Source organism: Rosa chinensis, chromosome 7 (genome assembly GCF_002994745.2).
Source record: "Rosa chinensis cultivar Old Blush chromosome 7, RchiOBHm-V2, whole genome shotgun sequence".
NCBI classification, from domain to species: Eukaryota; Viridiplantae; Streptophyta; class Magnoliopsida; order Rosales; family Rosaceae; genus Rosa; species Rosa chinensis.
The window spans coordinates 36,806,467-36,819,320 of NC_037094.1; the positions used below are offsets into that span (position 1 = coordinate 36,806,467).

Here is a 12,854-nt window from a genome sequence, read left to right on the forward strand (position 1 = left end):
TAGGATAAGTCTTACGGCAGAGAGACAGAGAGAGAGAGAGTGAGTGAAGTGAAGAAGAATGGCGTCGTCTGCAACTCTTTCCTTGCTGTGCTCCTCCTTCGCATCCCATTGCAAAATCTCACCTCCCGCCACAACGTGCCTTTCTCAATTCAACTCCAATCTCACCTTCCTATCCCTCTCTTCTTCTTCGTCTTCGCCGCACAAGCTCTCCTCCTCTCCGCGTCCCACATTCCCTCTCCTCCCCAAGTCGTCGGAGATTGACTCCGCCGTCCTCGAAGCCGAGCTTCAAGCTCCCGAGCCTGACGCCGAACCTCTTGCTTCCGAGGAGCCTGCCCCCGCCTTGGAACTTGCTGAATCCGAACCAGCCCCAAAACGCGAGGAGATTTTCGCTGTTGTTCTGGTATCTCTCTCTCTATTCATGAAAAAATCAATGTCAAATTATAATTCAAGACAAAATATCATGCTCGATAAATAAAACGATAATTAAATAAATCAATAATTTCAAAATAAATGCATGCATCATTATTTAAAACAAAAGTCCACTCACAGTACTATTTAGGCGTTCATGCGTACGAGTTCCTTCGTCGAGCAATAGCTCGGTATGTCGCCCTGTACACAAATATATTCCGTGAATAACTATTCTAATTAAATACGATTCTCAAAATCGAATCCTCATAAATCATCTCTCCAATTCTTCTCGGATTCAACCCACATTCTACCACTAATACCAATTCGTTATCTTAAAGGTTCCAAGTCAGAACCGAGAGATATCCGACGGTCGGATTCTCGTAAATCGATAATCGAAATCCTAAATTTTCAGAAATTCATAATCGATTAAAAACTTCTCCAATTCCAACCAAATTCACATATTCAACCTCTACAAAAATTATAGGATTTAACTAGCTAAAAAAAAATAGAATTTAAATTATTGTTTACACGACACCTCTGTTCACGCACCGCATTGTTCACGATTGACACTGTTCATGCGGCGGCCAACTCCTCCTCCGGCCACCAAATTTCAACCACATAATCATCTCAACATTCTAAGCATTTTTCATAACTGTGACCAAGTGAGAAAATACCTTGAAGTGCTCCGATTTTGCCGATGAACACAAACCCGGAAATCTCCAAACCCACCAATTTGGAAATCCTTCAAATTCACCTTCCAAATGTGGAAATTTCAGCTAGAAGTCTTGAGGGAAGATGATCAGTGACTCGAGGTGCTTCTAATAGAGCCAATTTCCCCGCTGGAGATAGCCGAAAACTGGAGAATTTCACCGTAGAAGCAAATTGTTACAGTAACAATGATTGCATAAATTCGGGGTTTTCCGGCCAAATCACCGATATCCACTGATACCATAGTATAGAGGAGGAAGAGACGTTCCAAGGACAACTGGAATCACGTGAATCGGATTAGGGAGGGCGACGCGGGGGAAGAGGGAGAGGAGAGAGAGAGGGTCAGGGTAAGTTTTGAAATGGGAACTTACCTCGGTAAGTTTCCTTATATAGAGAGAGTTACCATAAACAGTAAATTCACCTTTTCACTTATAACTTTCACATACGAACTCCGATTTTTACGTACCACATATGCACAGGCTCGGTTTAACGTCCTCTACAATTTTCATGAAGGAAATTTTCTCAAATTTTGACCGAAACAAAAAGTCAACTTTTATGGCCACTAAAAGTACAGAAACTGTAGTAAAAGTGAAAATAGTTGTCGTTTACAGTCCAAATGACTAGTAAACGGGTAAATTAAGATACGGGACGTTACACTCTGTGTGTGTGTGTGTGTGTGTGTGTGTGACAAAGGGATAGAGGGCAAAATAGTCATAAAAATAAATAAATAAAACAAAAACAAAAAAATAGACTTAATTGGATATTAGGGGAAAAAATGTGTAATCTTATAGGTAAGGTGCAAGCTTATAGACTTGTGTGAAAGTCCTAGAATTAGAATTATAAACTCTGAAATGTAATTTGTTCTTTGTTTTGTTCGGCCTTTTGGTCCCATATATCCCAAAAAACAAAATGCGGGCTTATAATTTGATGAGCTATAGCTCAAGTTATTTTTTTTTTGGTCTGCGTGTAGCTTAAGTTGAGTGTGAATGAACATTTTCCCTAAATATAAATAATGGTATTTGGCAACGGATAGGATAAGTCTTACGGCATAGAGAGACGGTGAGCGAGAGAAAGAGTGAGTGAAGTGAAAAGAAGAAGAATGGCGTCGTCTGCAACTCTTTCGTTGTTGTGCTCCTCCTTCGCATCCCACTGCAAAATCTCACCTCCCGCCACAACTTGCCTCTCTCAATTCAACTCCAATCTCACCTTCCTCTCCCTCTCTTCTTCTTCTTCGTCTTCGCCGCACAAGCTCTCCTCCTCTCCGCGTCCCACATTCCCTCTCCTCCCCAAGTCGTCGGACATTGACTCCGCCGTCCTCGAAGCCGAGCTTCAAGCTCCCGAGCCTGACGCCGAACCTCTTGCTTCCGAGGAGCCTGCCCCCGCCTTGGAACTTGCTGAATCCGAACCAGCCCCAAAACGCGAGGAGATTTTCGCTGTTGTTTTGGTATCTCTCTCTCTCTCTCTCTCTCTCTCTCTATTCTTTCAGCGAGTTCATATATTTGGTAAATCTGTTGTTCATTATTGCTTATAAGGTGATTATAATTGTGTGTTTAGATTGGAGGGCGCCAGTACATTGTTATACCTGGACGATATATCTATACACAGCGCCTCAAAGGAGCCAAGGTCAATGATAAGGTATCATTTTCTTCTCCTTCTTGCTTTATTTTTTGTTCCAATTTAGCTTTGATTTGATTGTTGTTTGTGAATATGGCAATATCTAGCTTTAAGTTTGCTTTAAGCAACACCGGTATACGAAATGACACTAGTTTGCTGCACTGGTGGTAACTATAGGGTCAAATATTGATACAGAAAATAAGCTTGTGATATTAGGTGACTCTCACTGACGGTTCCAGAAAAATGTTAATTGTAGTATTACGACACACCGTTGATAGAAAATGCTGTTGTAAGTGTCTATTATAGAAGAAGTCTTCATTCCATGGTAAGTTACCATAAGGGTTGGATCCTGCCTAGTAATGTTGAGTTTTTGAAACCTGTGAGGGTGTGCATGGGGAGTTAACTCAAATAGTGTTTCGGTTGTGCTCTAACAAAGCCATTGATTTCTGTAGTCTCTCATTATTCGCGCTAGTTTTAAGGACATTGTTGTGAGAAACTATAAGGAACTCTGGTGGTTAACAAAGCCAACAAAGTAGTAGTTAAGATGGTTTGAAAAGGATAAAGTGATTAATGATGGAGGTGGAATAAGGCTGCTTATCTGCACAGTTTTGGGATTCGTTCATCACTTTTCTGGTGATACTCGCATAGTTCTGTTTAGGTAAGCTGAAATTGAATCATGTCTTCTGATATATGGATGCAAGGAGCACATGCAAGATGCTTCACAAGTGCAGAACTCACACCAGGCTTTAATTTCGCTTTTAAATTGCTGCACTGTGCATTTCAAATGTATGTTCAACACATTCCAAGTGTAAGGAAAGAATCAAATTCCAAGTGTTAAACTAAAAACTATGACTGACCAACAGATTCAATATTTGATCATTTCCATTGATATCATCAGAATCCCATTACGTATTGTGGACATTACCCTCACTAGTTCACAATTCAAGTATACCTCAATAGTTCTGCAGAATTAGTAACAGTATGAATAATGTCTTTTTCCTTTTTTGTGGATACATGTTTTTGGTTGGTGGAAGAACATGTTTCTGCTAAAAGAGTTGCATTTGCATTTGGTCTCTACATTGTTCACTTAACCTGCATTGCTACCTTTTTTAAAGAAGAGAAGGTGCTAGATTCTTTACTTCTGTCAGCCACTATCTCTTCAATGACAAATTGACAATATATTTTGCTCCGTTTTACTTACTAAAAATGAAGAAGACCTGTATTTCCCATGGTCGCCAAATCAGTATGTTGGGTAGGTTCGTTAATAGCTATTTTATTGACCTGTATTTCCCATGGTCGCCAAATTAGCTGAGCTTGAAAGCTCATTTTACAGATTGCCAGTGACATATTTGTAATAACTCGGCCAGTTCACTGCATAAACCTTCTAGTTTGCATTATAGACTTGCAATGGGATATGTTGTGGAAATGACCAGCAATGATATGGAGTGGAGGAATTGTACAGACTGTGGAGGAATTAGAGAGGGTTTTTCTGTTTTTGTTTCTTGTTTTTCGCAAAAGGTGGCATCTTAGGTTATCTACAATAGAGAGGTAATTATTGTCTGTCTTATGATGGAATTAGAATGTATTATCACGATTAACTTAAAGAGCTTTGTATGTTGGGGTTTACAATAATCGATGAGAAGTGAACTGAACGGAAAAATTGCATGTCTAAAGGCAAAATAGAAGAGCATCAAGAAGAACAAAGCCAACAAGATAGGGAACCTATGACCTGACTAATGCCTTCTAGGAACCTTAATGTCTCACCTTAGCAAGTAGAATGCATGTAGAGAGTTCTACTAAAAACAAATTCTGAAACTATTATACAAAAATTGGTGCTAATCATGAGTACATCATGAATAAAATCAGGCCCAGACCCAGCTTCTAATCATTCGTTTTTTTTTCTAATTTATGAAATCAGAGGTGCTATCAATATATTGGTGCTTATTTTCTGAGAGTTCATCATAGCGTTGTCCTCATGATGTTTACATTTGATCTTATGCAGGTTGTTCTGAACAAGGTGCTGCTTGTGGGAACAAAAACAACTACCTACATTGGAAAACCAATAGTGACAAATGCTGCTATACATGCTATAGTTGAAGAGCAAGTAATTCACTATATCACAATGTTCTTTTTACTGTAACTAATAATTTGTCTTTATATGTGTTTGTCTCAGAAGTAAGAACCTAAACTAAGAACCTAAACTAATAAGGTTTTTACTTTTTCATTTCTAAATGGTTTCCACCTTTGATGGTTTACCCATTATTATGCAGGGACTGAATGACAAAGTGGTTGTCTTCAAGTATAAGAAGAAGAAAAATTATAGGAGAAACATTGGTCACCGACAGGTATTACCCTCAATTATCTACTTTGTTTGTGTACTAACCAGAACAGAAGAGTTGGTGCAACTATAATGATTGCAATGACTAATTCCTACTTTGTGTTACCTATTTAATTAGTTTCATTGATTTGATTGGATATATGAAACAAGGAAAGAAACAAAGTTTCAATTTTTTGTTTGGGCTAATAGGATGATAGAGACTTAATAAAGCATCCAGATATTTGCATTAAGCATTTTACTGGAATGAGACTTTGCCTGTCACTAATCTATCATCCTCATCTTTTATTTACTGTGACTTAGTCACAGTCCTATTTCGGGAGCAGTCATGCAATTTAGTTCATTTTGACTCAGACAAGATTTAGGAAGCCAAATTCCTCCAAGCATGATCCCTAAACCAATACATTCCCAGTACACCTTAACAGGTATTAGATACTCTAAATATCTTTTTTGCCCTGAACTCTAAATCGCCATAGTTGAAGCTTTTGGCAAGTTTAAGTTTTGGAAGCACACATGGATCCTAGATGTAAAGTAGAGAGGTTTATCCTGAAAAGACACTGAATCTTAAAATGCCTGTGTAATTGAACCTTTTACTAATGGTGTTCCAGTGAGGACCTATGTTGTTCACCAAACAGGTTAAACAGACGATTTTTATCTCACTGTTAAACCAGGTATGGACAATTGAGAGTACAAAGTGTCCTAATGTGTGGGATGCATATCACAGTCATAACTGATCTAACGGTTCAACTTATTACATCGTTTTTATATATCTGTACCTATATATTCCACTAGGGAAATTAGATCATTGTGGTACCCATACCTTATTTGCTAAGGTTTGTCTTATCCTTGCATCCATCGACTTCTAGTTTTATCTTTTTGGAGGGAAAATTGCTTTCTTTGTGTTTCCTTTTTAGAGCTGTTATGTTTGTGATCAAATACTTCATATATCCTATGAATTGCCGATTCCTGCTTTGATGCTTTTGATTTAGCCTTAACTCATTTGTGCAGCCAAATTCACGCATAAGGATAACAGCTATCACCGGCTATCAAGACTATCCAGCAGTTACCCTTGAATCATAGGGGTTCCATTGAGTGGTTATGGTGTAGGATTCGGAGTATTTTGCTTTGTTTCAATGTATTTCTCATTTTTGTATGTAATTGTAAGGTGGTTTCCATTGTAAGGTGGTGTATGGAAACAATATGCTTGTAGCTTGATTGTATTATCAATTCTGTTCCAGTTTATTTCACTTGATAACGAAATTATTTGCTGAATCACAATTCATGATAGGCCAAAGAAAAAACATGGAATCACAATTCCTTAGGCCAAGTAAATGCACAACTGGTACAAACAGAGCCTAAACCTTAAGAGTCATCAGCTTTAACAGGACTCGAGGCAATGGCGATCTTTGAACCAGACGGGCGACCTAAATGCCTGCTGATGAAATCACCAGCCACCAGGAGCTTGGCCAAATCCACATTGGTTTCCACACCAAGTTCACTAAGCATGTATACAACATCTTCAGTGGCAACGTTACCCGAAGCGCCCTTGGCATATGGACACCCACCTAAACCTGCAACAGAGGAGTCGACTGTGCATATCCCCATTTGAAGAGAGACTAGAATATTTGGAAGAGATTGCCCGTACGTGTCATGGAAATGAACAGCTAGCTTCTCAACAGGAACAACAGCCATCACAGCTTCAAGCATTGGCACAACCGTCGTTGGGGTACCGATTCCGGTCGTGTCGGCAAGAGAAATTTCAAAGCAGCCCATGTCATAGAGTTGTTTTGCTACATATGCCACTTTTGATGGGGGAATTGCTCCCTCTTCTGGACATCCAATGGCACATGATACATACCCTCGAACAGGAATGGAAAGCTCCTTTGCAGCACGAGTAACAGCTCGGTAACGAACAAGACTTTCTTCTATGCTACAATTGATGTTCGCCTTCGAAAATGACTCGGAAGCTGATGCAAAGACTGCTACGACCTTAGCACCAGATGCAATAGCTGCTTCAAATCCTTTCAAATTAGGTGTCAGAACAGGCAATGTAGCACTACCCTCGAGATTGCGAACCGCTTCCATTACATCCTTTGCATCTGCTAGCTGAGGAACCCATTTGGGTGATACAAAACTTGTAGCCTCAACAACAGACAACCCAGAAGAAATCAGCCTATGAATCAGCTCAATCTTTGTAGCTGCAGATACGATCTTCTTCTCATTTTGTAGACCGTCTCTTGGACCTACTTCTACTATCTTAACAAACTTTGGTAATCCTATTCGGTTCAGGAACTTACGTGTTGCATCTTTTTCATTGCACTTGGTCTTGGAGTTAAATTGATCATCTGGCAAGAACCATGATTCAAAACCATTTCTGAAAGCCTTGTGATTCCTGCCAAAGCTCAAAGTCTTTTTGCTGAAAGAGAAGTAGTCTCTTGTATACTCTTCTTCGCGGCTATTGGATGTGCTACAACTTGTTCCTTCTTCAACATCATCTGCTCTTCTTGACCTGCAAACACTAGAAGAGAATTCCTGAATCCTATCAAAAACAAGTGGCTTCTCCAAGCTTGACATGGTGCAAGTAGATGGAAAAGGCCAAACTGAAGTCCTTTCGAGAGAAGCAACAATTAGGGTTCCAGAGCCTGAAAAGAGAAACCCTATAAATTAGCCTGAAAAGAGAAACCCTCTAAATTGGGAAAAACCTTCTGGGTTGTTCAAAGAAGGTAACACTAAATAGATGATGGCGTTAATCGTTGTTAGGTTTGGTTTTAATTTCCTTGTTTGGTGAGTTTGAACAAGGACAAAGAGAGAGATGGCGAAAGAATTGGTAGGTAGTTGGAACGTTTACATTCTTGCACCTAACTAATTAAGTAGATGAAGTAATTCTGTTTGAAGAAGGAAAAAGAGAGAGATGGGGATTGAGGAAAGTAGTGGTAGGTATTGCATGTTGGTTTTGCACCTAACCCTGTCGTATGGGTTTGTTTAAACTTTAAAGCAATCTATTTTCCTTAAACCAACTTCGATCTGGGAAGCTGGGTTAGGAACCTTCAATATTATGCGTTGCATAATTTGGTCCGTCATGTGCTTAGAGCAGATACGCATATTGGTGAATGGTGATGGTTCAACTACAATTATATGGCTACGTCTGATCCTTGGCTACTGGATGTTGACCCTACTCCCTTCCATTCACCGCACATTCGTGTGGTATCAGGTCTTATGTTAAATCAGGGACCGCATCGTTGGAAAAATTTTAGGGATATTAATTCCTATGAACGGTAATGCTGGGACAGATTGCTGGATACAGGGAGCTGACAAAAAAGGTGTCAAGTCTGCGTATCAATCATGTGGCTAGATGCTTGGTACTCGTTGAAGTTCCAATTAACCAAAACCACCAGTGAAGTGGTTTGGAGTGGAACTTGGCATGCTTCTATCCCAGCTGGTAATTAAGGTGATTTCTACTTATGCAGCTGGAGCTTTAAACCTGGTGCCACGAGTTCTGACTTCTACTGCTTCACCACAACCCCAAGTTCAACAATGGTTATAGGAACAAGTTCATAACTTCTTACCCTCTCTATCTTCATACCCCTGTACATGCTCCTCTGTGTCTTGCGGTGACATGGGTGGTTTCTATTGACAACGCAAGACACAGAATTATTAACGGCCTTATATGGAGATCAGATTGCCCGATCTCATCATTTTTTTTTCCCTCATTATAGTCCGATTGCTTGGATATTGTTGAAGACACAAATTCAGATCCTGACTTCTCAGAGCTGCATTTTTTTTTTTAATCAAAGGACCTACATCTCGCATTCCAGCAAACCTAGAGCCCCTACAACAACCAACTCCTAACTGATCTAGATAAAAGGCAGACATGGCATTTAAAGGAAGAGAGGGATCCCATGCATGAATTGAAGCCTGTAAAATGACCAACAGCATTGACAGCATCCGCTAGAAAATTTGCCTCCTGATGCAAGTGTTTGAAGGAAATAGAAGAACAAGCAGTGGCAAAATGAAGAATCTCTTTAACCAAGAATTTGATTCTCCAAAGCACTGAGATCAGACAGTTAATGCTATCAATAAGAATTTTAGAATCTCCCCTGTACTTGATTTGATTGTATCCTTGGTTAAGTGCCTGACATAAACCCTCTCTGAGCACCAAAGCTTCAGCTACAAGAACTATAGATTGTCCTAATTTTGTGTTCATCTTGGCTACATCAGACAAATCCTGTAGCAGCTCATTTATTATGCAACACTGAACCATCAAAATTGAGTTTAATAAAATTATGGTCCGGAGGTTTCCATTTAATGATAGGAATTGATCGGGAAATAGGAATAGAATGAATTTTTAAATTAGCATTACAGTAGTTTGTAGTCATTCTAGCAACTGCAAAAAAGATCTGAGGAGGAGGAGAAATCTTGTTTCAAAAAATAGTGTTCCTGGTATGCCAAACATTGTAGCAGAGGACAAGGATATGGGAAAGATGAGAAGATATCCTGACTGGTATGAGTTCTGAAAGTATACAACCAATCTATGAAAGAGTAATTCCAATTCGAAGCATTAATAGTATCCAAGAAAACATTCTAAATCTGTCAGACAAAAGAAGAATGAATGAGGATCTAGATCTATACTTTCGACATCCTAATGACAAAAAGGACAAAGTCTGTCAATGTGTTGATTAGATTTAACAATCACATGGTTGGTTTGCAATTGCAAATTACAGTGAATATCAAAGTAAATTTTAGAAAATAACACCCTATATTCTCATCTTTCTCCATATCCACTTTGCTCAAATGAAAAAAATAAAAAACAAAGAATCAAAGTAAATGCCTTGGTTTCCAGGTTTCATTTTATATTCCTGATTTCTTTTGATATCTCGATGAATGAAACATCTTACAACAGAAATTACTCGATTGGCAGGCAACCGCCATGACTTATTACTTCATGTTCCAGAAGCATTAGTTACGTTCCTATCCTTATTAGCATGAATATGGCAAATTGGTTCTTAAACATTACCAATAGTCCCCGCAAGAACATTGCCCATCACTGAAATGGTGAAACCTGTTATTATCCCTCAAAATAATTTTCCTTCCTTCCAACTTAGATATCATCTTAATAGCTGTATGGCAATCCCTGCATACCCTCAGATTCTTCACCACTCTAATCACTGACTTTGCTTCTGTAACAAGGAGAGCGAAGCATACCGCCAATTTTTCACTATGAGTACCCACCATCTCTTCTTTCTCTTCCTCATCAACATCTCTTAGCACACAGGCCTTATCAGCAATGTAGCCAGCATTCCTCAGCTTCCTCCCTAATTCTGCCAATCGCGTATAAATTTCATCTGACAGTTCGTGTGATCTGTCTCCCGCAATGAACTTGTGCATCTTACCATTGTATTCCACCCAACTCCAACCAGTTGCCTTTTTCACACCTGCATTTCTCATAGCTTCTCTAACTCTCACCACATCGTCCCACCTGCCTGCAGAGGCATATATGTTCGAAAGCAAAATGTAGTTTCCTGAATTATGTGGTTCAAGCTCAAAGAGCTTGCTTGCAGCAAACTCCCCAAGATCAATTCTTTTGTGAATCCGGCTAGCATTTAAAATAGATCCATAAACTCCAGCATGTGGCTCTTTCTGCATGCCATCAACTATTTTTTTTGCCTCATCCACTTTACCCACTCGACCTAATAAGTCAACCACGCATGCATAATGATCTACATCAGGATCTTTGATCGACTCAAAGATCTTCCAACCTTCTTCTAACAACCCAGCATGGCTGCACGCTGTCAGAATACCAATATACGTTTCACGGTTTGGCTCAATAAATTCTTCTTTCATCTTCATCTTTAGCTTGACAGCTTCCATTCCATGACCATGAGCTGCAAACCCTGAAATCAATGTATTGTAGGAAACCACATCTCGTTGTTTCATTTCGTTGAATATTCTCTTGGCATCATCCATGTTTCCACATTTAGAGTACAAGAATATCAAAGAATTGTATACTGATATACTTAGATTGGTATGATGTTTTGTGAGAAAGTTGACGGCCCAATTACCTATCTCCAATGCCCCAAGATGCCCACATGCTGAGATGACACTGACCATAGTGACTTCATTTGGTTTGGGGTTATCAGCAGCAGTCATATCTTTGAAGAGATCAATTGCAAGAGCGGACTGTCCATTCTGAGCATAGCCAGAAATCATCGAGTTCCATGAGACAACATCTCTTTCCGGCATCTTATCAAAGAGCTCTCTAGCTGAAGTCAAATTCCCAACTCTTGCATATGCTGATATCATGGCATTCCACGTCCCAGAGCTCTTATACACCCCCAATTCATCAAAAACTTCTCTAGCACTCTTGATGCTCCCACGCTTTGCATACATATCAAGCATCGCAGTTTTGCCAAAATAACTTAAATGCATCCGCTTCTGGTTGAGCTTTTGGATAAACGAATCTGCAATGGAACTATTACCACATGACGAACACGCTGAAATGACAATTGCCCATGTAGTTTCATTTGGTTTGTCTCCAGAATCCATCATGCCATCAAACAATCTCAAAGCCTCCTCTGGAGATCCATTCTGAGCATAAGCCGAGAGCATTGCATTCCACGACACCACATTTTTCTCCGGAATATTATCAAAATACCTTCTTGCATTCTCCAAATCCTTCATCCTAGCGTACCCGGTAACCATAGCAGTCCAAGTAACAACACTCTTCTCAGGCATCATATCAAACAGTTTACACGCTTCAACTTTATTCCCCCACTTCCAATACCCAGAAATCATGTTGTTCCAATCCACCAGACTCCTCTCAGGCATTTCATCGAACACGTCTCGGGCATGCTCCACCGGCCCATATTTCGAATACACACTCATGATGGCATTGCTTACATAATGATCTGAACCAAGACCCAACTTCACCACATGCGCGTGGAACGCAATGCCGGCACTGCCCGACGATTTGATCAAAACTGGGTACACAAAGGTACCAAGACATACGTCCTCGCAACGCTGCATTAGTTGATATAGTGAAACAACTTGATTAGAGCAAACATTGCCCAAAGGGGCGTAATATTTGAGCATGGAGGTGAAGACATGGATGTTGGGGCGAGGCGTAGAGTCGAAGATGAGACGGGTATAAGGCGGCGGTGCACGGAGGCGCGTGCATTGGTTGATGAGCAATGACACCCATTGGTTTTGGTGGTGGAGGGAATTTTGAATGAGGTGAGCATGGAGCTGCCTTAACTGACTCACATTGCTTATTTTGCATAGTAAGCTATCCAAGTGTAAGACTGACATATATATATATATATATGCCCAAAATCCAAAATGTATTGAGCTTGCTAAATCACCATTCTCAATTCAACCTTGTGTGACCAAACAAGAGATGAGAATACAAGGTAAGGGCTCTTGCTTTTCCAAACCTTCCATTTGATATATAGTCACTATGCAGCTATTTACACTATAGGGCCGAGCACAGAAAGCACCCACTCTGAAACCAAAAATAAAAGGAAAAAAAATTAAGAATTTGTAAGTTATTATTTATATGTTTATGTGATTCAAAAATAAAAAACCAACTCGACACAGATCTTAGTCTCTTAGATGACATATAAATCGTACATCCTTTATACAAAAATCACTTGGCTCTCAAATACGAACTGAAGTAATTATAGACTAAATAGCTTTACCCAAAAATAAACGACCCATGCCCCCTAACCCAAAGTAAACCCGAGCAACTATGTCAAGCAACCAGCGACTGCTAGCACCGCAAAGCACTAGTCAT

General features: G+C 39.7%; 3 protein-coding genes across 5 annotated transcripts; 1 reads left to right on the forward strand and 2 right to left on the reverse strand.

Annotated features, from left to right (window-relative positions):
• Positions 1–6,312, forward strand: LOC112176479 (50S ribosomal protein L21, chloroplastic). Of its 3 annotated transcripts, none has more exons than XM_024314418.2 (5): positions 1–400; positions 2,671–2,751; positions 4,733–4,834; positions 5,001–5,075; positions 6,074–6,312. In XM_024314418.2, the coding sequence occupies exons 1-5, from the start codon at positions 59–61 to the stop codon at positions 6,143–6,145; spliced, it is 672 nt and encodes a 223-aa protein (XP_024170186.1). In that variant the 5' UTR covers positions 1–58; the 3' UTR covers positions 6,146–6,312. The 3 variants fall into 3 exon arrangements, with proteins under 3 accessions (XP_024170186.1, XP_040366465.1, XP_024170185.1); XM_040510531.1 differs by lacking the exons at positions 1–400; positions 6,074–6,312 and adding exons at positions 2,141–2,560; positions 5,674–5,692; XM_024314417.2 differs by lacking the exon at positions 1–400 and adding an exon at positions 2,142–2,560.
• Positions 6,281–7,871, reverse strand: LOC112176478 (hydroxymethylglutaryl-CoA lyase, mitochondrial). The gene has a single exon (XM_024314416.2). The coding sequence runs from the start codon at positions 7,637–7,639 to the stop codon at positions 6,428–6,430; it is 1,212 nt and encodes a 403-aa protein (XP_024170184.1). The 5' UTR covers positions 7,640–7,871; the 3' UTR covers positions 6,281–6,427.
• Positions 7,872–9,442: 1,571 nt separating this feature from the next.
• On the reverse strand, positions 9,443–12,524 carry LOC112176477 (pentatricopeptide repeat-containing protein At1g14470). The gene has a single exon (XM_024314415.2). The coding sequence runs from the start codon at positions 12,368–12,370 to the stop codon at positions 10,076–10,078; it is 2,295 nt and encodes a 764-aa protein (XP_024170183.1). The 5' UTR covers positions 12,371–12,524; the 3' UTR covers positions 9,443–10,075.
• Between the last annotated feature and the right edge of the window lie 330 nt (positions 12,525–12,854).

What these genes read in the sequence shown, in the direction of transcription:
- LOC112176479 (XM_024314417.2), top strand. Translation starts at nt 2,216, where the DNA reads ATGGCGTCGTCTGCAACTCTTTCGTTGTTGTGCTCCTCCTTCGCATCC. An exon ending in GAGCCAAGGTCAATGATAAG is followed by an intron (nt 2,752 to 4,732) that starts GTATCATTTTCT and finishes GATCTTATGCAG; the next exon opens with GTTGTTCTGAACAAGGTGCT. An exon ending in ATGCTATAGTTGAAGAGCAA is followed by an intron (nt 4,835 to 5,000) that starts GTAATTCACTAT and finishes ATTATTATGCAG; the next exon opens with GGACTGAATGACAAAGTGGT.
- LOC112176478 (XM_024314416.2), bottom strand. Translation starts at nt 7,639, where the DNA reads ATGTCAAGCTTGGAGAAGCCACTTGTTTTTGATAGGATTCAGGAATTC.
- LOC112176477 (XM_024314415.2), bottom strand. Translation starts at nt 12,370, where the DNA reads ATGTCAGTCTTACACTTGGATAGCTTACTATGCAAAATAAGCAATGTG.